The sequence below is a fragment of the Xiphias gladius genome, chromosome 22 (genome assembly GCF_016859285.1).
Source record: "Xiphias gladius isolate SHS-SW01 ecotype Sanya breed wild chromosome 22, ASM1685928v1, whole genome shotgun sequence".
NCBI lineage: Eukaryota > Metazoa > Chordata > Actinopteri > Istiophoriformes > Xiphiidae > Xiphias > Xiphias gladius.
The window spans coordinates 11,324,325-11,347,508 of NC_053421.1; the positions used below are offsets into that span (position 1 = coordinate 11,324,325).

General features: G+C 37.9%; 1 protein-coding gene across 1 annotated transcript in view; it reads right to left on the reverse strand.

Moving 5' to 3' along the window:
- Nucleotides 1-23,184, reverse strand: part of dnah5 (dynein, axonemal, heavy chain 5) — a 100,732-nt gene that overhangs the window by 24,135 nt on the left and 53,413 nt on the right. The window contains exons 60-74 of the mRNA XM_040117368.1: nt 22,228-22,495; nt 21,636-21,759; nt 21,134-21,241; nt 19,943-20,057; nt 18,855-19,031; nt 15,464-15,667; nt 13,237-13,416; nt 10,625-10,762; nt 8,501-8,636; nt 7,809-7,990; nt 7,122-7,256; nt 5,300-5,455; nt 2,333-2,515; nt 669-773; nt 79-217 (exon numbers count right to left, since the gene is read on the reverse strand). Of these exons, the coding sequence (XP_039973302.1) occupies nt 79-217; nt 669-773; nt 2,333-2,515; nt 5,300-5,455; nt 7,122-7,256; nt 7,809-7,990; nt 8,501-8,636; nt 10,625-10,762; nt 13,237-13,416; nt 15,464-15,667; nt 18,855-19,031; nt 19,943-20,057; nt 21,134-21,241; nt 21,636-21,759; nt 22,228-22,495 (2,350 nt within the window). The remainder of the gene's footprint in view (nt 1-78; nt 218-668; nt 774-2,332; nt 2,516-5,299; nt 5,456-7,121; nt 7,257-7,808; nt 7,991-8,500; nt 8,637-10,624; nt 10,763-13,236; nt 13,417-15,463; nt 15,668-18,854; nt 19,032-19,942; nt 20,058-21,133; nt 21,242-21,635; nt 21,760-22,227; nt 22,496-23,184) is intronic.

A 23,184-nucleotide genomic window follows, 5' to 3' on the forward strand; every position in this document is an offset into this window, starting at 1 on the left:
TGAAACATGGCAGGCACACTGCAATCGACCAGAGTAAATTACTAAAAAAGGTGTAAATTCTGTCTTGACATGACCTACCAGGTCGGTACTCCTCTCTGGCAGCATTAATCTGGATCTCAGTCTCGGCAGCAATCTGTAGTTTCTGGGTGACCTCTTCAGATGTACGTTTGGTGTTGCCAAGGACAAGAATCAGACTCTCATCATCCACCAGTGAACCCTACAAAAAGAAATATTTACAAGTCAGAAAATGAAAGAAAATGGAAACATTACCCATGGAATTACTACGGTAATGGAGTTCATGGCTGGGACAGCTCTGCATGTACATTTTTCAATTATTCATCCATTGGATGACTTCATTTATGCAACTGTCTTTCCTGGGAAAAAAAAAAAAAAGCAGTGGCCAACCTTTTAAGGCACTTCAGATGAGCATATTTTCCAGCAAAATGTCACAGACATTCAGTCTATTTTTCATCTTGCTATTTTATAAAGCAAGGAAGCACTAGGATTCGGTTTTAGAATTGAAAATAGGAACGTACAAAAGTTGCTCCAGACACTAGTATCCACACCAATGATTATCATATGCCCAAATCTCTAATTCACTCAGAGGCAATGTTGCTTATCACTTCAGAATGTTTTCTGATAGATCAGTTTGACATGTATTTTCTTGCCTGTGTGCTGGTCAGTCGGTAGAGGAGGTTGTCCTCTAACTGCTTCATCTTTCTCTTGTTAGATGTCACATCTTCCAAGAGGTCTGTCCTCTCCTTCTCCAGTTCCTGGTATCATACAAACACAGATAAAAAACACATATCGTATACAGGTTATAAAACTGGCCATGGGATCATTAAAATCACAAGGGTTTAACCCCCCGAGGAGCAGGAATTTGATCAGCAAATTAAATGCATTTGAGATTATGAGATACTGTAAAGTGACATTTTGGCCTGGGACTGGGCAAGATGAAAATAAAGTTCATGCAGGATTTATTTGGTTATCCAGACCAAATTAGTGGACAGACTGACACTGCCATCCTTTACATGCTGCTGTTAACAGTATAAAAACAGTCACAAGTTACCACTACCACTGTCAAGACTGACTGATGTGTTTTAAAACAACTGCTAGATTAAAAGCTTACTTTCCTAAACGCCACAGTGTCTACTTTTCATATGCCAAGTTATTATGAGATTGAGTCTAAATGCTGCTCAGGTTAATTTATTTATTTTTTTTATGAAAAAACAACAACAACAAAAAAAAATTGCAGGAAATTATTTTGGAGAGTGCCCTACAATCCACTGAAGAATGAGGAAATAAAGAGAGTCAGCAGAGAAATACTGTATCTTGCTTCAGCACATGCTCTGAATGTCACGCTGATACACCATAAATTAAAGAGAATGTACTCCTCTAGAAGCATGAACCAAACTCTCTCTCATCCAAAGTAAAGCCATGGGAAATATAAGCCTCCATGAAACTACTCCTTGGGTTTCAACTCTTCAGTGTATTTTCACTGTAAGGATTTTAATGGTCAAGATAACTGACTGATGTGAAACTGGAGGGACATACAGTATGTAAATGTCATAGCTGAAAGTTGTCTACACATGGGAGCTGTGACGGAGTGAAAGCAAATAACTAAACAATGATGTTGGGCTTGTGAAAGCTGCATGAACTGCAAAGATGCAGGCTTTATAGCTGAAATAGTAGCTTCAGCTCCTGTTATGATTAAATCCATATTTCGTACAGAGCCTCTTTTCCCATCTGGCATAAATCCTTCATCTGATGATCAGCCATTACTAGAGAGAAAATGGCCTTCCTACAGATTTTCCACAGTCACTGTCAATGCATCCTTTACATTGGGTGCATTTCTATTGCTCAGAATGAAGGAATCAAGTCCCTGATAATTTTGGTGTCTTTGTATTTGGTATTGGTACATAAAGTAGGCACACTATTTCTGTGTGTGTGGTTCTTTCTTCACACTGTCTCTGTCTAAGAGTAATGATTGCCATTTTCTATATTCAAAGGGTGATAATAACCTCCCAGTTATATTGTCACACAGTTTGTGCTTGCTGGAGAGACAAAATGAGGGACGCAGTGGGGAGAGGTGTTGCAAGCCTGCATTTAAATGGCCTCCAAGGGCTTTTCAAGGAACTACAAGGATCTAAGCAGTTTGCATTATATCAGAGGTACATTCTATCTCCAGAAACATACTGACATTTATACAAACTAATTGGTAACAATTTAATAGTACATCACAACTTAATTTACATAAGTAGCTAAACTATATATATATATATATATATATATATATATACAGCGGTTACCATTTGTTTGAGAGTAACTCTACCTGTTTTTCTGTGAGGATGACTCTGCCCAGCAGCTGGTCCTCCAGTCCTCTCATGGTGACGGTGAAGTCAATGATGGAGGTGCGGGCACTGATTTCGGGGGTGTAAGCCGGGTTGGGCAGCTTGGTGGTCACATATAGCCTAAAACCCTTCATCACGTCCACCTCTTTGTCACCCACTTTCACCTGCAAAATGAAGAGAGAGTGCAAGAGAAACATATTCATTATCAGTGAGAATATTAACTCCAATATCAGCCCAATACTCAAATAAAGAGCACAACGTTTGAATTACAAAATACCTATACGCATACATAAGCATCAAAAGCACATGTACAGTAGGAAGCAACTAGTGGAGGAAAGTTTTTTCTCCCTGCACTTATTTTTCTTGATTATTCAGCCAAATCTTTCCTAAACCACTTAAAGAAGACAGTAACACAACACATAATCACACATTTGTCATGTCAGTCTCTCATTTAAGCAGATACCACAAGTCTTTGAGAATGTATGAGCATGCCATGTTGACAAACACGTTAGGATATCCTGATGTCCGCAAACAAATGCTTCACAGCTACAGCTGCTCAGAGACATTTCCTAGGTGTGTAAATGTTTCCATTCGTGCGCACGTGCATGCATGTGTGCTTGTGTTTGCTCTGATCAGCGTTTAATTACTCATGACAGTATAACTTCTAATTATCCATCTGCCGGTTTTTCCCTGGAGCTGTTGGCCACAGACACCTTCACTTCCTCCTCCCACTAGGATATTAATAGAAATTAAAGCTTTTCAGGAGAGGGTGCGAGGGAGACACAAGAAGGTGAGCACAGACAGCTATACATGGGCCTCTTATTGGGCAGTCAAGAGAATTCTGGTTGAATGTGTTGTCTCAATGTATCACATGCTGACTTGCAATCACCATAGGGTGAGTGTGCGTGCATGTCTTCGTGCAGTTGAACTTTATTTTCAATAAATGTGAGAGTGCATGCATGCATGTGTGTGTGTTTGATGTATGTGTGGAACAGAGGGAGGCAGCTGCAGTGTCAGCTGCCGAATAACCAGCATCTGCCAGAGCAAGGAGTAGAGAGGCGATAATGAGAAAGGGAGAAATGCCTGCAAGCAGACTTTCACTCTGCCTCTTTCTCACAACCTTTTACAATCTGTATGATTTATTTTTCTGTGTGTGTGTGTAAGTAAAAGAGTGAGAGAGAGAGAATTACAGTGCAATAACTTAAGTTCGTGGTTATCTGGATGAGAAAAATTCACTAACAAAGCATTTCCACTTACGTCTTAATTTTGTTATGTGGAAATTATTGCTAAAATCCTTACAAACAAAACAGAAAAAACACGTTTATGTGTCCAATAAAAAAAACCTTTCCGGAAAGTTTAAACCAATTTATTGACAGAGACCAATTTAGAGTGCTTCCTTGTCATGCAGAATTCTGTATTTCTTGTAATATCCAGTATTCAGATCCAAAGTTTGTCATTTTGGCTAATAAAATGCAGACAAATTAAGAGCCATTCAAACCATGCTCTGTAAATTTCCAAATTCAAAATATCTAACTTCAACAGAACATCACAGGAAATTAGGATGCTGAGACAGAGAGTGGTCTATTTTTTTTTTTACCATACAGCCACAAATTTTTCCCTCTACCAGGGAAGAGGTTCATTATTCGATTTCACTTCCCATCAACAGGAAATGTAGTTTTATGAAGCCAGTGAGACCCTCTATAAAGCTACACTGTAATTTTGTTTAATGGACTGCACTCTCGTCATGAATTCCTTCATTAGACTTACCATGGTAGAAATCAGTTTGAGAGTGGTTAAATATTAAATGCAGGAACATCATGTTTGTCTATTAGATTTAATTTGAAATGCCTTTAAGTGCAAATTAAATTACTTCACTAATGTGAAGATTTAGGGCCTGATTTGTTTTTTTGGATAGTAAAATGTTCTTCTAATCTCACACCTATCTGCTGAAAAATACAACAGAGCTACCTAAACAAAGCACAGGAATAAACTAGTTCAATTACTTAACATGAAAAACTTACAGAAAAAAACCTACAGAACCTCATCAGTAAATCACTTGCAAAAATTTAATTTTCAAGTTTTATCACTGATCCCGTTAACATTTTTTTTACAGCAATAACTATCAGTTCAGGTGACTATTGAGTTTAATTCATTTAGCAGTACAAAATGTCTGCAACATGTCTGGTATTTTTAAGTCTGAATGTCACAGACAAAAGTAAATCACTGAGTCTCCTTTTTATGAGAGCGAGCATCTCAAGTTTCAGTGACACAAAAAAGGACACTTGTAAAACAAAGAAAAAGAACAGAATTGTTTTTAGTATTTTAATACACAGCAGCAGTCAAAAACTGTTTCTGTACTTGGCCTTGGTCTAAGATATTAAATATGTTTTCCTGTTTACTGGTGGGTTATAAAAATATACTTACAGTGCAGAGTCAAAAGAGATCACAATTTACTACGATATAATACCTTTTTACAAGAGCTGGCGCTGCTGAACTTCTATAATACCACAAAGAACAAAATAAAAGTAGAAAAAAATGGAAATCAATTGTACCACAGACCCAGAGACATAAGAAGAAATTAGTCTGTACAGTCTGCACACAATAAAACACACTGAGTGACCAAGCTCACTGAGCACATTTGAATCTGTCCCCAGACAGTTAACATGATACAGGATAGGTGCTCCAGCTGGCATGATTAGGGAAACCAAAAACCCTCCAACCAGCACCACCAATGTTTTGAAGTGTCAGCAGCAGGCTTGTTTTCCCCTTTCTGAGCTGTTCAACCTGCGTCAGTACAGGTGTGACAGCTGGACAAGTCCCATCATGCCTCCCACCAGCACTCAAAACACACTTGCCCATTTAACACTCTTCTAACCAAGGTAAAAAAAATAAAAATAAATAAAAGCTGGTACATGAGGGTCTCAGGAAGATTATTTCTGCCACATTACCTTGTAAGTGGAGCCAGTTTTGATGAAGTTTTTCTCAAGGATGCTGTCGAGTGCAGGGTCCAACTCTTCCCCTACATCCTCAATCAAAAGGGGGCGCCCAAGAGACAAACTATCCTCCAGGTGGTTCTTGAAGTACTTATGGTTCAGAGAGGTGATCTGGGATCAGAAAAGTGAACCTCTAATTAATACATGGATTTAAAAATGTAATGCAGTTGGCAGCTGAAAGCCCCCACCCCTTTGAATGAATCAATGCCCCCATGAGCACACTGGAGTTTTTATGGTCTTTTAGCAATAATATGGTCTACATCGGGGCATATCTCAAGTTTTCTGTGTAAGATGGAGGCAAAATTGTGTCGAGTTTATAATGTAATCACCTCAACACCTGTCGTGAGCAGCAATCACATTTGTTTCCAACAGACTGATGCCAGACTGGTGAACAAATCACTCATTTATAAAAACAGAAAGTGAGGAGCATCTGATTCTGCTAAATGAGGGAGCCACACATTAAACTTCTCCCTCATTACTCCTAAACTACAAAGGCCAGTCTTTATCTAGGGATTATGACTAACCAAACTAATAATACATCACTTTTTAAGATGAGCCATTTTTTCTTATGAAAATAAATACAGTTGAGGTCACTTGTGGAAGGGGTTTAGACCACCTGCTTTATTCAGGACACTCATAATAGGACTGCAGGATGCATTCACTCGGCCTAGAGATTGCCCCTAACAGGGACAGTGACCTTGGCAGGTCTTAATACGCCTGCAGAATTTTGCAGAACACTATAGAATCTGAGAATCTAGGGCTCTTAGTTCAAGCAATGTGAAGATTTTAGAGGCTGCTGAAAATCAAAACCTCACCTTTTAAACTGAAAATTAATATGGTAGTTTGAAATAGAGACATAAAAAGCAACGGCACTGAAATACTAACATAACTTGGGTGTAGCAGAGTTAAACATGTTATTTATGAACCACTATTATGTTTAATTTTATTTTTAGCAATTCTGCATTATTGGATAGATAATGACAGAGCAATGACAAAAGACATATGAAAACAGAGAAACAATAACTTGACATACTGCAGGCCATCAGTGGGGCTATTGCATTGTGAAAAGATGACTATGAAACATAGCTGACTGACCCACCAGAATGTCCCTGGTCTTGTATAATAATGTTACGCCCTCATTGTACGTTACAGAATACAGCAGCAAACACAAGTCACATACAGTGGCTTCAGGAAGTATTCAGAACCCTTCACTTTTTGCACACCAGATATAGTGTTTGGAGTTCAATTTTGACTCGTCAGACCAGAGAATCTTTATCCATATGCTCTCAGAGCCCTTTAAATACGGTTGGGCAAACTCCATCTGGGCTTCTGTCTATTGGCTCTACTGCAAAGTCCTGATTGATGGAGTGCTACTGAGATGGTCATCCTTCTGGCAGTTTCTTCCATCTCTGCAGAGGACTTCTGAAGCTCTGTCAGAGTGGCCGCTGGGTTCTTGGTCACTTCCCTGACCAAGGCACTTCTTGTCCGGTTACTCTGGGAAGAGTCCAGGTGGTCTTAAAGCTGCAGTGACCACAATGTGGAGTGCCACGGCACAGGGTCTGAATACTTTTTAGTTTTTTATTTTTAATACATTTTCAATTATTTCTTAAAACAGGTTTTCACTTTGTCATTCTGGCTTATTGAGTGTAGATTGATGGACAAAAATGTCAATTTTATCCATTTAAAATCAAATCTACAACACAATAAAGTGTGCAAAAACTGAAAGGATCTCGATAATTTCTGAAGCCACTGTATTTTAAACCAAAGGGGCCCAAACCTGCAGCTCATTCCTCGCCTCCTTGTTCTTGATCCAAATTTTCCCCTGCGTCTGTGGGTCAATAAGGAGGGGGAAGCGAGCGGCTTTGGTTACAATGATGCCATTCTGAGTGGAAAGGTCATCGCTGGGGAGCCCCTGTAATACAATTGACAAAAGACTGGTGAGGCTCAATCATTGTGTTTACTTAAGCAAATGCCAGCTAAATTTTATGCACATAAACCATCTGTTTTTTGCTTACATTTTAGTGGTTTACGTTGTAGTCAGTATTTGATTTAGTAGAAGCAAACATTTAAATGATAAATACATTTATCCTATAAGAAGGGCCATAATTAATAATCAAATAAGTACTACAGTCAGGCAACTGCAATGTGAGGTCTTCATAGAAAATACACAAAACTTCAAGGTTTACTATGTTTCATAGAAAAAAGGTCAAGATTCTTTATCTACAGGTAGTGTTTTTGGTGATTATGCTAAAGTCTTATTTATTTCGTCAGATCAAGGTTAACAGAAACACTGCTGTCCAGTTGGGTTGAGAAAAAGAACATGCAAATCCTATCTACTAAGCACCTATCCTAGAAACTAGATTATACTGTATAAATCAAATACTGTATATACAACATCGGTATGCACAAAAAATTTCTCTTCAGTTGATTCAGTCAGCATTTGTTACCAAAATAGATCACTGACCTGTAGGTTCCATTCGCTAACAGTAGGTGCATCAATGAGCAGCTCCGTCAGATTGAGATTGTTGCCAAAAGGGATGAGACGGTGCTTCAACTCCCGCTGCCAATCACTTAGCAAGAGATTACGAAACTCCTGATTGAAGGGGCCAGAGTACGAGAGGAACGCTGTGGCTAGAAGAACATCACCTGGAACAAACAGAGCAAGGGGTGGTTTAACTTAACTTACAATAGAAGTTCTGTGTAATTGTTGTTAAATGTAGAAGAAGTCTGGAAGTGTGATGCCAGCAGAAGCAGGAAATAACTCATTTTGGAAGAAATACTGTGGCAGGTTATGTTAATGCAATAAAAAGTAAAAATGTTTCATTATTATTTGGGAAATTCTACTATGTTAGCGGTACATTATGAATAAAATGTCGAATCAGATTGGAACATTTTTGAACACGTTGTTGGTAATTTTAAGTATAAGGCTTGTACTCCATAGGCTAGTAATCCGAGAGTAACTTTCTTTATTTGTTTAATAATCCAACAGAAATGGTGTCAAATCATGTCCAATTCATTCAAACAACATTTCACAAATCACACGACAAATCCATGTTATTAATGATAGATCAGTAATTATTCAGTTGCAGAGACATCTCTCTGATGCCATAGTTTTTTCAACAACAGTTAAGTTTAGAAGTCTGCTTTTAAACCCACCAACAAGGCGTTTGGTTTGGGCAGCAAACTCTTTGCTCTGCTCTGTCCATCTCTCCTTCTCGCCAGCAAGTCCGCTGATGAGACTGGACGCTGTCTGCATTTTGTGTCTGCAACGCTCAGCATCTTCCAGCAGTGTCTGATGGGAAGGGAGGGCAGATAAACAGGTCAGTAGGTTAATGTGTCCAACTGTCTCTTCGTTCTCATTCAACCATTCATTCTCTGTATGTCTGTATGTATTTATACCAATCTCGAGTCTGTGTATATGGACAAAAAGTGCATTGTCATATCGGTATTGAAATAATCCACAATCTTTTGTGACTTGACATTGTTTCAAATCCCAGTACAATGGGACTCAACATAGGTATACAGCTGTTGACATATTTTTCATATTCTCTTTATCAATGTGTGGGTTTCCTCCATGTGCCACATTGCAGCTTAGGTTCATTTAAACTGTAACTGCCCATAGGTTTGAATGTTGTCTCTTTATATGTGTTAGTCCAATGAAAGGCATCTAACTCTAACCCAGTGCATACTAGGTTAGGCTTTCATTGACTCCTGATGGATGGATAGATGTGTTTGCATTTTCTGTCAGTATGGCAGTTTGTCCTATCTGATATGCCCAAATTGTCTTTCCTTGTTAGAATATTGCAAGAGGTCAGTTGCACCTCTAAGCCATTTATCACAATTATCTCTGTATCAGATATTCAGTCAATAATGCGGTTGTTTGTCCAAAAGTAATAAAATCATCGATAGAGACTGGTTTAGGCTTTGTCTTAATTAAGAGGTATATCAAAGATAACAGCAATTGTGTTAGCCTCAAACACTTCTGCAGTGAGGCCTTCATTCTCACTTTTGGCCCCTGGAGATGAGCAGCTCTGCATCTTAATCACAAAATTATAAAAAGAGTCAACTTGGGCTGTCCAGATTTCCTAATGAGCGAGCGTCGGTGCACATACTGTTCCATTTACATGCTGTTATTTGTCACAGTACAGATAGTACCGATGTTGAAAAACACACAGTTGACTGACTCGCAAACCTACAATTTACAGTGTACCACTGGTGTTAGTTGCATTAATTCAAAAAGAGGCACTTGGTTAACTCAGGTTGAGTCATTTTTCCATTTTTGTTGCCAGTTATCACAGATTTTCAGGCTGTGTTTAAAGACAGTCGACATCTGTGATTTCAGTTTATAGGCTTATTTATTTATCATTGATCTAAAAAAGGAGCAGCTCATTTCATAAAGTGCTGATATTTGCATAAAATACTGTATTGTGAATATAATGATGTTAAAACACCAGTACCTAGTTAGGGTTCAGTAAGACCTTTCTTCCCTACTTTCAAGAAGCACAACCTGGTCATAAATAGCATGGTGGGACTGTTGTCATGACAACATAGGCTTAAGAAATTATCTTTTTTTTTTTTTTAATTTGTGCATGTTAAGATTGTAATTACAGACTTAATTTTGCTTGAGTAAAGCCATTCCACGTATTATAATTATCACTTTTTTCAACTTTTTTCCACTCATGGATGAAATGTTTTAGCCTGTGTTTGTACATAAAAATACACTTTAAGTGGAGAATTTCTGCTGCTTTGAAAGAACAGGAGTGAACTGAGATAGAGAGTGAAATATCATTGTTGAAATTATGAACTGAATCTTTAAAGCACAAAAGACAGCTGTGCCAGCCAAATAAATTTAGGTGAATTACGAAAGAAAATGGGTTCACCAGTTTGGATCCAGGCTGTCATGTGCTATTAAAACCTTAAGCTAAGCAGACTTGATACTGTAACTCCTCATTATATTACATCAGTGGAAAAGACTAACACTAGATGTCCAGTTATAGGAGATGTTATCTATTGTTCATTAATTAGTCCAAAAAGTCATAGAATGTCACCAGTTTGGGAAAGGTACCTCATTCCTTAAGTATTAATTACATTTTCCAAGTAACAGATAGTGGTCTAAAGCTCCAGGTGTAGAAGCAGCAACACACCATAAATAATTCATATCACATCTGCTTTATATCAGATTATCCAATTGTTGTTCAAGATGTTTTTCGAGCACATGCTTTTTTGTGCAGTGAACTGATTTATGTGTGTGTTTCGAGGAAGTAAGATAAAACTATTGACCTGTTTTTCCATCATGGCCTTCTCATACTCCCACTGTACCACATCCAGCTCTGCCTGCTTAGCATCCAGCTCAGCCTGAGCCCTCTGAAGGTCCACATTAGCTATGGCCAGACGATTCTGCTGCACTGCCAAGTTAGCCTAAAAAAGAAGGGGGAGGGGGGGTCTCTGAGTCCTTTATTACAAATAAAAAGCCTGCAGGTCAGTTCTCAGAGAGATGGGGGAGAGAAATGACAAATGAGTAGAAGGACCAGATGAGATAAAGATAAAGAGGATTTGACAGAAAAAAAGAGAAAGGAAAGGTGGTAAGAGTGAGTTTTATTGTGAAGATGAAATTGGGACAGTTCTGTTCAGAGAGCATGAAACTCACCATGAAAAACTGAAGAGAAAAAGTTATTTGAAAAAGTTAGCATAAAATAGACAGGCATGGAGGTGAAAACGTAGGAAAAATATATTTTTTCTAAGATTTTGGAAGTGTAAAAACATGTCACAGTTGCAGATGTAGGAACTTGCAGCTTCAAGAGTCAAACTGGAGATGCAAGAACAGAGATTTAGAGAGAAACTGGAAATAAACAGCTATAGAGGGGTGATGAGAAGGGCAAGGAAGGAGGAAACGGAGGCTGAAGACAACAGAGTTAAAGCAGAACAGGAATTTTCTGGTTAGAGCTGGGCCTGTGGAGAAAGCAGTGCATGAGGTTTAGAGACAGAGATTTTGAGAAAAATTGTGAGTATGTGTAAGTGTGTGTGTGTCTGAGTGTGTTTGGTGGCCTGGGGAAGGAGAGGTCTGGAGCATTCATTTAATATTAACTGACATCTGAGAGAAGTGTCCCTGCTTGTCTGTCTGTCCAACTGTGTTTCTGTCTGGTAGTTTGGCTGGACAGCTTAAAGGGAAGCCACCAATGAGCTGGAAACGAGAAAATCAATTTACCATGCTGTGGTCGACGGTAAAGCAAAAGGTCAGGATCAAAGAGGAGAGGCAGAGAGTTCTCATGGAGGTTGTACTTAATAAGAGAAAGACTGAGCTCGTGTGTATGTGTGTAAAAGAGAGACTGAGAAAATGAGAGACCAAGAAGGGAGAGGGAGAAAGTCAGAGAGAAGAGATAAGGGAAACAAAACAGAAAGTGGAGGAGAAAAATGGGAGATCTGAGAAAGAAACCAGGGCTGAGCAGAGACCTAAAGGTGCAAAGAAGATGGAGAAAATGAAATGCGGCAGAGGTTGAAATAAATAGGAAAATGAGAGCTGGAAACAAGGAGGAATGGAAATAAGGTAAGAAAGAACAGCAGAGGTGATCATCGGGCAAAGGTTTAGCGAACAAGTATAGCTACATTCTGTGAGTTGAAGCTTTTAAATGACTGTAATGCATCAGATATTGATACACTGGCAGGAAAACAACCTGGAAAACAAAGGATTTTGGGGCATTTGCATGAAATCACTGGGTATGCAAACAGGTGAAAACAGTTAGTAACTGGTGATATATAGTTTACAAGGTTGTTTTTCTAGACAAAATTATAGTACTCTGTGAGTGTCTATGTGTTTTAAGAATTTTGTGTGCAATGCATTCAGCTCTGCATTATTTTCAGCTGTCAGTATGTGTTTGTGTAATTAATTAATAATTCCTTAGAAAAAGAAATAATTACTGACAGAAAGGCTGACGTACCAGAGCACAGAAGCAATTAGGTAGTGCAGCTTGAATGTGCACTTAAATGTTAACAGGACCGTTACTGTAGAACTCAGTATGTATCATTTCAAAATTAATTCATTTAAAATATTTACATTGGTTTGACTTAAGATCTAATTAGATCTAGTAGATTCAACTTTTGTTGATGCAAGAACCAGATTTGCAAATAATACATTCCATTAAACGTATAAAATACCTATTCATATATAGATGATGTGCCCCACTCAGGACTCTACTCTTTGACTATGACTGGTACAAGTGAGTTTCATGACAAAGCTGTCTGCCTGGGGAGATCCATTTTTGAGTTTATACTAACAGGATTAAATTCAAATAGGCCCTGTGAACTTCTCTTGAGATGCACCAAATTTTAATTTTAATTTTATTTTGAATGCTCATGATCAGTGGATAAAAGCCTAGCTCAAACTCTGTCTGTTTAAAATTTTTGGGTCACCTCTATTTCCTACACCATCAGAAAATTGCTGCTGCCAAATTGTGGGACTATGAATAAATCCTTTCATATCAGAGACAGTCTACTTTTTCTGTAGCTTATGTTTCTCTGCAGAAAAACAATAATTCTCCTCCACGATAAATGCTCCGTATTAATCAGAGTGGAAGATTGGGAGGCCATGTACTTTGATCAGGGAGTATAGTGTATGTGAGTGCACTGCTGTTATACAGTAAGTATTTGTTGGGGTAATGATGACGGGTGCAACATAATGTGTGTGTTTTTAAGGGAGCATTAAGTGGCTGACATAAGTCTGTGTACAGTGGACTCTCAGACAATTTCAGTTATCTATGCGTCTACTCAATCAATGAAAACTTCCCTTGGAGTGTTTTTATTGTATTTTTAGTGCCACATACTGCCTACAACAGTACTATTTTACCTTCTGCTGCACCAAGTAACCACTGTGCTAGATCTGTTACACTGTATGTTACCTTCAAGGGTAAGACCTCCTTGTTGATGGAGAAGAAGGAGGCCATGGCTTTTGTCCAGGATGCAAGGCCAGCCACATTGCCACACACCCTCTTAGCTGTTTCAATGTTGTAATCGGGCATGTCAAAATAAGGCTGCAGCAGCTCCACCATTTCCTCATTAATGGTGTCTTTGGGGAATTGCTGCAAGGGAGATAGATCGGTAGAAAAAGTGGAAGGGCAGGGAGGTATTATTTGAAGTAATGGAACTGGGACTTTTTTCAGTCAGCACACAAATAATATACAGATTAACCCCACATGTAACTCCCCCATTACTTAAAAACAAAGCATGTAAAATTATATGAAATTAGAGAAAAATGATGAAGATGAACAGAGCAACGGTGATTATAAGAGATATAGAGAGAGGGGGGAGTAAAAAAAAAAAAAAAAGGGAAAGATAGGTGAGACAGAAAGAGGAAAAAAAAAAAGGCAGAGAAGCTTGGATTCAGAAATAAGGAACAGATGAATCTAAGAGGATCACCACTCAGAATAAATAAAAACAAAAAAAGATTGTGCGAGCGTGGGTGAAACAGAAACAAAGACAGAAAAAGGAAAGTAAGCAAAATGATAAAAGATAAAACACAGAGGTGCAAAAGGTAAGATAAAAGACCTGGTGCAGTGGTGTTGGCTGACAATAGAGATGAAGTAGAAATAAGAAGAAACAGTGAGAGAGATGGGTACACATTAAAAAATAACAATGAGAGGGAAGTTAAAGTAGAATAAGTTGAGGCAAATTTAAGAAGAGCTGGGGACTGTTGTGAGTTCAAATTTGAGGAGTGAAATCCAAGTCCATGAGATGTCTTCACACTGACTGATTTTTTAACCTTTATTTAACCAGGAAAAGTCTCACTGAGATAAAAAACCTATTTTACAAGAGTTTCCTGGCCAAGACAAACAGCTTTACAATTAACAGGGTTGCAGACCTACATATAACAATTTACATTGAAAATAAAGAATAAATTATAAAAACATATAGTATCAAAAATATTTATCAAATATTCATCACAAGTCATCAACATCAGGGATCAAACTGGGGCAATATGAATCACACAAATCATCTACAGCCAGATGTGTCTGCCGCTGAGTCATTTTAAAATCACTTTAAATGCATCCAGTGAGACCAGCTCTTTAAGATTCAGGTAATTTTGCAACTGATTCCAAGCAGAGGGAGCAGCATACTTAAACCCCCCCCCAATTCAGTATGGGCTTTATGGGCAGACAGTAGGAATAAGTCCTGGGAGCAAAGACAATAACTTCCCATGCTTTTTTGAAGGATATAGATCCGTAGGTAGGATGGAAGCAGACCAAGAATAGCCTTATCAATAAAAATATGCCATTGGTTAAGACTATGGGTGGATAAGGCAGACCATCCAACAGGGGCATAAAACGAGCAATGGTGAGTAAGTGCTTTAAAATTTGTAATAACCCACAGTGCTCCATGGTAGACAGTATCCAGCACGTGTGAGCACTGCGAAGATGCTTGCATGTATATAATATTGTCATTTTGCACATCATTCTGATGTAATCAATTTTACCAATCACAAATAAGGTATCAAATTGATTGGGCCAAACCTGTATTTCTGATCTCTTAAGCCCATATGTACAAGAGCATACACTTGTCACTTTAGAAAATGTAGTTTGTAGTCTCATTGTTCTTCCTTTTATTATTATCATTGTTAAAAATAGTAAAATATCTAATATCATGGTTATGAAGTACTTTGAAACGCTGTGTCATTGTTCCCTACAAGATTTAAACTGCAGTGAGGCCAGTGTCCTTCCCTACACAGAACAGCAGCTAATTTCATCCATCACAAGTTGTCATAATAAATATACAATTCACTGATTAGACGAGCTTCATCTAGTGATTGTACTGCATTCTGAAACAGACCCATGCAGCGTTTGTTACATCTTAAAAATATTTTGGTAAATACCCACCAACACAAGATTTTACCTTCTGGTTTAATTTTACAACATAAGAAACTAACTTAAAAATCTGATGGAAGATCTGGTTCTTCAGTGAAGGATGCACAATGATTTAACCTTTTTTCATGTTCAATATGGTAAATAACTTTATAGACTATCAAGAATATCTCCCAAATCATGTGGTTTATGGTATATGTGAGCATGCCTTCTGCAGCATTTATACCCTACTTCAATCTCAACTGTATAAATTGGATATTAGCAAGTATACCTGTAGACTGCCCAGGAAGTTTCCAGCTGTCATAAGTTTTAGGGATTCCTGCCAGGAGGGCGTGTTGCAGTTCTTCTCTGGGTCGATCTTCACTGTGTTGACCCGCCTCTGGAACAGCAGCAGCACACAGTCCATGATCCGCATGATGAGGTGGGGGGGGCGGCCAAGTGTTCGTACAGTGGCAATGTCTGAGGGTTTGATTGTCTAAGTGGGTACAGAGAGAGAATAATGTAGACTATATCTGAATGTTTAATGATGTTGGATAACTTGATGTTGTGAACTGAAAAAAAAAGGACAACATGGGTTAACGTTAGTCTTGTTTTTAAGTGCATTTTACAGCAAAGTAAGGACACTGTCACCAATAAAACAAGGAAAGCAATTACACAGGTTTTATATATATACACACACACACACACACACACACACACACACACACACACACACACATATATACACACATACATACAAACACACACATAAATAATATACAATATATACATAATATACAATATACATATTATACATACATATATATTATATTATATTATATATATATATATAATATATAGACACACATACACGCATATATATTTATATATAAAATCTTTCATTATAAACCAACTGTTTGTCCCAATCTGTACAGGAAAGGAAATGTGTGGGGAGAGAGTTAAATAGAGAAGGAGGATTTAAGTTGGCAAATTAGTAGAGAGAGAATTAACTGAGATGAGAACAAAGAATAAAGTAATTTGTTTTTCATTACTTCTTCCTATGAAAGGGCACACACTGCTACAGTTTGACAATATAAGGCAGAGAAAGTGTGCTGCACTGACAAGGAGGGATGGAGGAAAATAAAGAAAACGGGAAGACTAACTGTAAACTCATACAAAATGAGAAGAGTTCAGCAAAGAGGGATGGAATTACCTCAAGGGACTGATTAAAATGAGAGAGAAGCAAAGAGTAAAAAAAATGTTCCAGTGCCAACTTGTCTTGTCTCTTCTCCTTTTTGCACCTTTCTTGTTTGTGCTTTCTCCTCCTTGCTCCATTTCCACTCTTTTTTTACCAGCCCAAGTATAGTGTGAACCTCCCACCAGAGAGTCAGCCAGCAGACAATCTGGTTTATCATCTACTTCCACTTGCACTAGTTCCTCTCCTCTCCTCAGCTTCTTATAAAAATGTCTCAATAAGGTCACTGCAAAATCATGATTTCAATTTTGCATTTAGCAACATCCTAGGCACCACAAAACAAAAAAATATGTGTATTATTGTTGATGTTCTGCCTTGTTTACTATCAGCCAAACAAGCTTTGTGCAAATTCCTTTGCATAACGGCCACGACTGCAACGTTATTGAATGGCATTGTTACCTTTGACTTTTTTATATCGCTTACACCAATACATCATTCACAGTATTTTAACATGAAAGTATAGCATTCAATATTGTGTCATGCAACAGCATTAATCTCTCATCTCTAACAAATTCAATGGTAGTACCATTTCTGGTACTGTGTATCAATGATAAATGTTGCTGCTGGAAAGTAATACATAAAAAAATCTTACTTGGTCATTTACACAGATGAGGCAGGGCAAATGTCCACCTCGAAGGTAAGTTAGTAAGAACTGGACTTACAATGTGTAAATCCTATGATCTTGTTGTACAATCGTACAAGACCTTGATTCACAGCTATTAAAAATGCAATATGTTCATCCTAAATCCAACAATACCATTAGATGACAGCTCTGTTTAAAACATTCTATAGCACTTGAAAAAAAACATGATCAAAATGCACGGTCATCAATCCAAACACACAGCCCAGGGTTGCCTGTTTGGAAAATTAAGGTTTCCATCCATAGCAGCAAGATAAAAAATCTAATTAGGGACCTGCCATAGGAGATCTGTATGAAACCACCTACCCGGGAGGACAGCTTTAATTACAACGCAGCTCCAGGCCCAGAGCATCATGCTAACTTTAAAAACTACTAACTGTTACAAATATACACACCAGGGTGAGAAGGCAAAACCTGCATGCAGTTAAAGATAGAAAGTCACAGAGGGCCCAAAATGGCATCCTGAAGCATCACAAAGTGAAAAAGCAAGAGAAATATCGGTGGGGGCCATTAAGCCACATACTGTGTGTTGGAGCAGTTTATTGTACTCACTATGTACTGACAATTTTTAGCCCTCAGGCTATCTTTTAGGGAAAAACCTTTGCTCAGACATCTAGAACACAGGGGTAGCAAAGAACATCATGATGTTACTGCAATCCTACTGCATGATACAGTAGGATTGAATGAAACCTGCCAGGGCTTAATTTGTGCCAGGTCCTGCCAGAACAGGATCCAGGACCTCCCAGATTGGGACCAGCACCTCCTTTGTCACTATCAAAATCTTTAAATACTTTTTTTTGTAATATTTAATGTGTTTTGTTATGTCATTCTTTTATTTCCCATTGAAGTCACTTGTAAATTAAAACAAGAGAGAGAGATGTCAATCACTTAGGTCTAGATAGCAAAAACAACAAAATTGTTGGCCGAGATACATGTGAATAATGTTGAGCTGTTGTTTCAGAACCATGGACAGCACTGTTGTTGTGTGCAGCTGCCACACATTAATAGACAGACAGAACATGTCACTTAGTTCGGTTTCTTAGCCTGTTTACTTTTCATGGTTGTAAATAGAACTTTTGGCCCTAATTCCATTTTCTCTCCTCTGTAAATAAATAAAGCTTTTTTTGTAATGACAGTTTGTTTTGTTTAGTCTTAACAGCTAGCACTTAGGCGTTGTTCAATTTGCTCCAGGCACTGTGGATTTTCTGATGCGTTCCGTGACTTTTTCTCTCCCCTTACCCCCTGGAACAGCACCCTCTCTGTGTTCTGGGCCCTACTGGTTTACAAATCAAGCACTACATACTGCATACAGGAATTCAGCAATACTGTGTACAGTTAATATCTTTTCAATAAAACAAATATTTGAAAAACAGGTTTACAATGATCTGGCTCATATGCGGAATTACAGGGTATGTCCTAATGAAAATTCTTATTGAGAGGTCCACACATATTCAAAGCCTTGTTGACAGGCAGTGTCATTTTAAATTCAACTTTAAAAGTAACTGGGAGCCTGTAAAGTGATGCAGGAACTGACGTAAAAACAGTCTTGCTAGTAGCAGCATACTGGACCAGCTTAAGGCGACATAAAGACGCTGGTAGTACCCAAGTATAGAGATTTCCAGTAATCATGATGAGAATATATAAACTGGTATAAATACTTTGTGTGGCCAGCCCATCTGTCTTTAGCTCTTATTTTTACTTACAGAGCAAGTTTGTAGTTGAGGTACATAGATTTGAGGAGATACCTTTGGCTCATATATTCAACTTTACTGTTTCTAAGTCCCATACCTGCAGTGCAGCCTCTGCCTCCTCGAGAGCTGGCCGGGCAGATTCAAGTTTCTCCTCAGCGATGGCTTTGTCAGCTGAGATGCTGTCTACAATGGCCTGGGCCTTGTCCTTCACTTTCTGCACCTCCACCTTCACTCGCTCTGCTGCCTGGGCTTTTACTGTCACCTCCTTCAACACCTGGGAGTATTCACAAAAAATAAACATGAATCAAAGCAATCTCAACTTTTATTCCCACTTAAGTATCAATAAAACAAAAATAACCGGTAATGTCGTGTTTATTTTGTTATCACTTTATAGAAACTGCTGTATAAAATTTTAATATCAGTTATCACTCGAAGCAAACACATACTGACATGAGACATACAGTGTAAGGGTACGTAGGCATGTCGACATGACATGAATGAAGATAATTGGAAAACAACGGTTAAACTACTACAAATACACTTAGACAGCTGTAGAACACACAATTCGGACCGCATTAGACATAATTTGTCTTGTTTCACACACTGCAGGATCTTCATCGCTAAAGTACACGATAATAAAATACTTCCCAAAGGCACCCACTTGAAACTCTAAGTGATATCACACTAATTCCAGCAATGAACAGTTATTTACTATTTATTCTGTATTGAATTTCTATTCATGCATGAAACTACTACACCACTGCCTGACTGATGCAGACTCTACTCTACTACTACTTTATCATTCATGCAAAGACATCATTAATTTCACTGCTGTTCATGTGCATCCACAAAATACCTGCACATACAACTACAGTAAACTAAAAAATAAGCAGAATAATAAATATTCATATCCAGAAAATACAATAGAAACACAATTCCTATCCAGACAAATAATGCTCATAAATCAGTGTGACATTACCAGTCAATTATGGACTGTGTTGCTCTTCAAATTCAAAATCTCCACTTGATTAATTCATTTTCAAATGTCAAAATGTCAGTGAAACTAAAAAAGCCAACTGTTGGAAAGCATATAGTACGTACCTCTAGAGGCACTTTCCAAACCTAAACACACACACACGTACACACATAGATAAGAATAAAAAATCCCTACTACCTGAAACCTACCATATCAGCCTTGTCATTGGCAACCTTTAGCTCCTTCTCTTTCACCTCCAGCTCCTTGCTGAGTGCTGCTACAGACTCTGATGCCTCTTTCAGCTTCTGGAGACCAGTATTCATCCTAAACAGGAGAAATATTAAATATAATTAGTTAAACTGCATGCCGTTCCAGAGTACACCTTGCTATTATGTGCTGCACTACCTAAAAGGCATCTGCATGTCTGTACCTGGGTTCCTGCTTGTTGGAAATATCTACAAAACTTTCAAGAGGAACTACATGACATTCTGTCTGAATCTTTGGTCCGCTGGGCACCAGGTGGTGAAAATACTCGCACGTAATTTTACAGGAAAACAGCTTTTCATCCTAGGTCTCCTTCTAGCATATGCCTGGTCAGAATTCTAAATGTCATGATAAATCTTCAACAGCTGCCAATAAATCTTGAGAGGCTTGGGGAACAGCTGATAAGCAGACATGGGTTCAAAATCATGGAAAAAAAAAAAAAAAAAAAAAAAAAAGCGCAGCAATTTTATGCTGTTGTGGGATCTGGGATGTTATTTAATGCTGAGGTTAATGCTGTACCCTCAAAAAATGACATCTAACTGATAGTTTTGGATTGATCCTTTTGATGAACGCTTACTTTATTAGCATGTATTCCAATAGTCTGTCACTGTATGTGCCATTATGGAGTCAATAACTACTGACTAAGATTAGGGTCAATCTGTGACACATTTCTTTGAAAATCTGCCTATGAAAACTGATGTTATTTCGCAGGACATACACTAATTATGCCTAATTAGTGATGCGTCGATGTTCACTGGCCACTAATGGTGACTAAGAGGAAGACTGGACTACAGAAATAAGAATCAACAACTTTATTAATCTAGTATCATCTATTAAACACAAGTCTCATACAATCCAACTCTAACTAACAGTAAGAGATGTAGACAATACGCAGTATGTGCAGCAGTTGACATATTGATTCCCAAACCATTTTAGCTGCTGGCCTGCAAACATGAAAAAGGCTACTCAGCTCTGCCAGTAAGTGCATTACCGTTAAAAGGGCTATGGAAAGTCTTAGGCCAAGGTGGAATGACAGCCATCTTAAATTCTACAAAAACTAAATGTGCTGCAGTTTATGTTATCAATCTAATTACAAGTATAAAAAATAATTAAATTAGTCCTTTAAGTCTGTTTACCTATTGGCAAGGGTCTGGACTTCAGACCTCTTCTCCTTATAGATGGTCTTGTATCCCTGAATGAAGGACAGGTAGGACTTGGGTGTGACGTGGGTTGAGCGTCGGTACCTAGATTCAATATAGATTACATTGGGTTAATTTCATGTCATATTAAAAGAAGGAAAGTCATCTGCAAAGTGTTTAAACCTTTACTTTTAGTGTACTTTTAGTAAAACTTTTATTTATCCAGTTACTAGTACTCAATATTACCCTTGTGCTGAAATATTTTCAAAAAGAAATTCCTGTGGTTCACACTTACTCCTAAAATTACTGCTGTATTAAAAGATACATTTTGAGCTGCCTGGCAGTCTAGTGGTTAGGGTGCTGACTATAAACAGCAATGACCCCAGATCGTGTATGTCTGTCGTGTGACATTCCCCGTCTCTCTCTCTCCCCAATTTTTCCCGTCATCTTTCTACTATCAGCTCTCTAATGAATTTGTAAATTCAATAAAATACCCTACCTCTGGAAGTAGTCCACACATTTCTCCGCAACACCATCCTGGAAGGAGCCCATGCATTGGACTACCTCACTTTTGACCTGGGGTGAGCAGTCGATGTCATAGACAGACAAGAAGTGCTCTGAAACTGAAGGACAGGATGATGGGGGAGGAAGAATTACAGAGCGAGAGAGAAGTATTAATTGAATAAAATCACAAAGAGTGGAGAGTGAAAATTGAATACAGAAACCAGATTAGCAATTTTAAACATAAATATATCCTAGTTTACATACTGCTAAATACAGACAAACTGGAAGAAATTCTAATTGATTGTTTTCCAAGCAGGAATGACTATCATCCAATAAAGACAATACGAGAAGTTCTAATTTTGTTCTGACTTTCAGTAATTACAAAAGCACAAGGACAACATTGTTAACAAGTTGACTGAGTGATAGATGAGCATTACAATATCCCAGTTTAATCTGATTTTACAGCACTGAGAAAAATAACAGCAGCCACTATACAAGGATGCAATGTATACATATTGGGAAACAAATGCTTCAAATATATAGGCAGATCATATCAACATAAAATAAAAACTGTCTGTGAAACATACCAGCAACAAGAGCATCCTTTGGCCAGCGGCTGAACCAGTCCATGGTGCATCCAGATATCAACGCTGGAAACTTTAACGCCCGGTTGCGGAACTTTTCTCCAACAGGTGAGAAGCACAGGACAACGTGGAGATTATGTCGGACTCGTGACATGAAATGCTCGTACAGGTTTTCATTTGTCGGTGGCCGCCTGGGAAACTCTCGCTTCATAACAGGGATGAGATCACTGAGGATTTCATCAATCTCATCACGAGCAAATAGGTTGGACACCTAAGGATAGAAACACACATCCATTTATGTCACAAAAATGTCTTTATCACTGATCTAGTCATCCATCTGTGTTAGTGTGTGTGTGTGTGTGTGTGCGCACAATATTAAAGGTGAGTAACCTTTCTACATGATTAGTGCCAAACTTTGTTAGTACTGGAAATATTGGTTGGACTACATCAATTAGTGGATCACAGAACCATTAAACCTTTTTTAAAATTTACTGTAAATAGATATTATGGTATGTTTGATATTGGATCAGATTTAAAAGGTAGATATTTTTATTTGGTAAACTTTTCCTTAAAAGTAATTTTTTGTATTTTTAAAATTTGTAACTTTTTGTTGTTTGTCTTTTGTGCACAAAAAAAAAAAAAAAAATCATACATTTTTAAATTTTTAGCCAGTTTAATCTGTCTTTTTTGAAAGTTGAGCATATGATGAAGTCTAATCAAAATAGGAAATGAAAACCATGTCAGAATTCAAAGAGTTTAATTCTATTGTTATATTGTGGATATGTTGGCTTACAGTGGCTTTGAATGTTTCTTTGTTAGTGGTAGGTTATTTTATACTCTAAGTAACACCACTAATGTTGCATCAAACACCACCACAGAGAATATGAAAAATATATATTAAAAAAATGAAATTAACAAAAACAAGTCACCATTCAGATGTTCAGATTCTTTATCTACTCT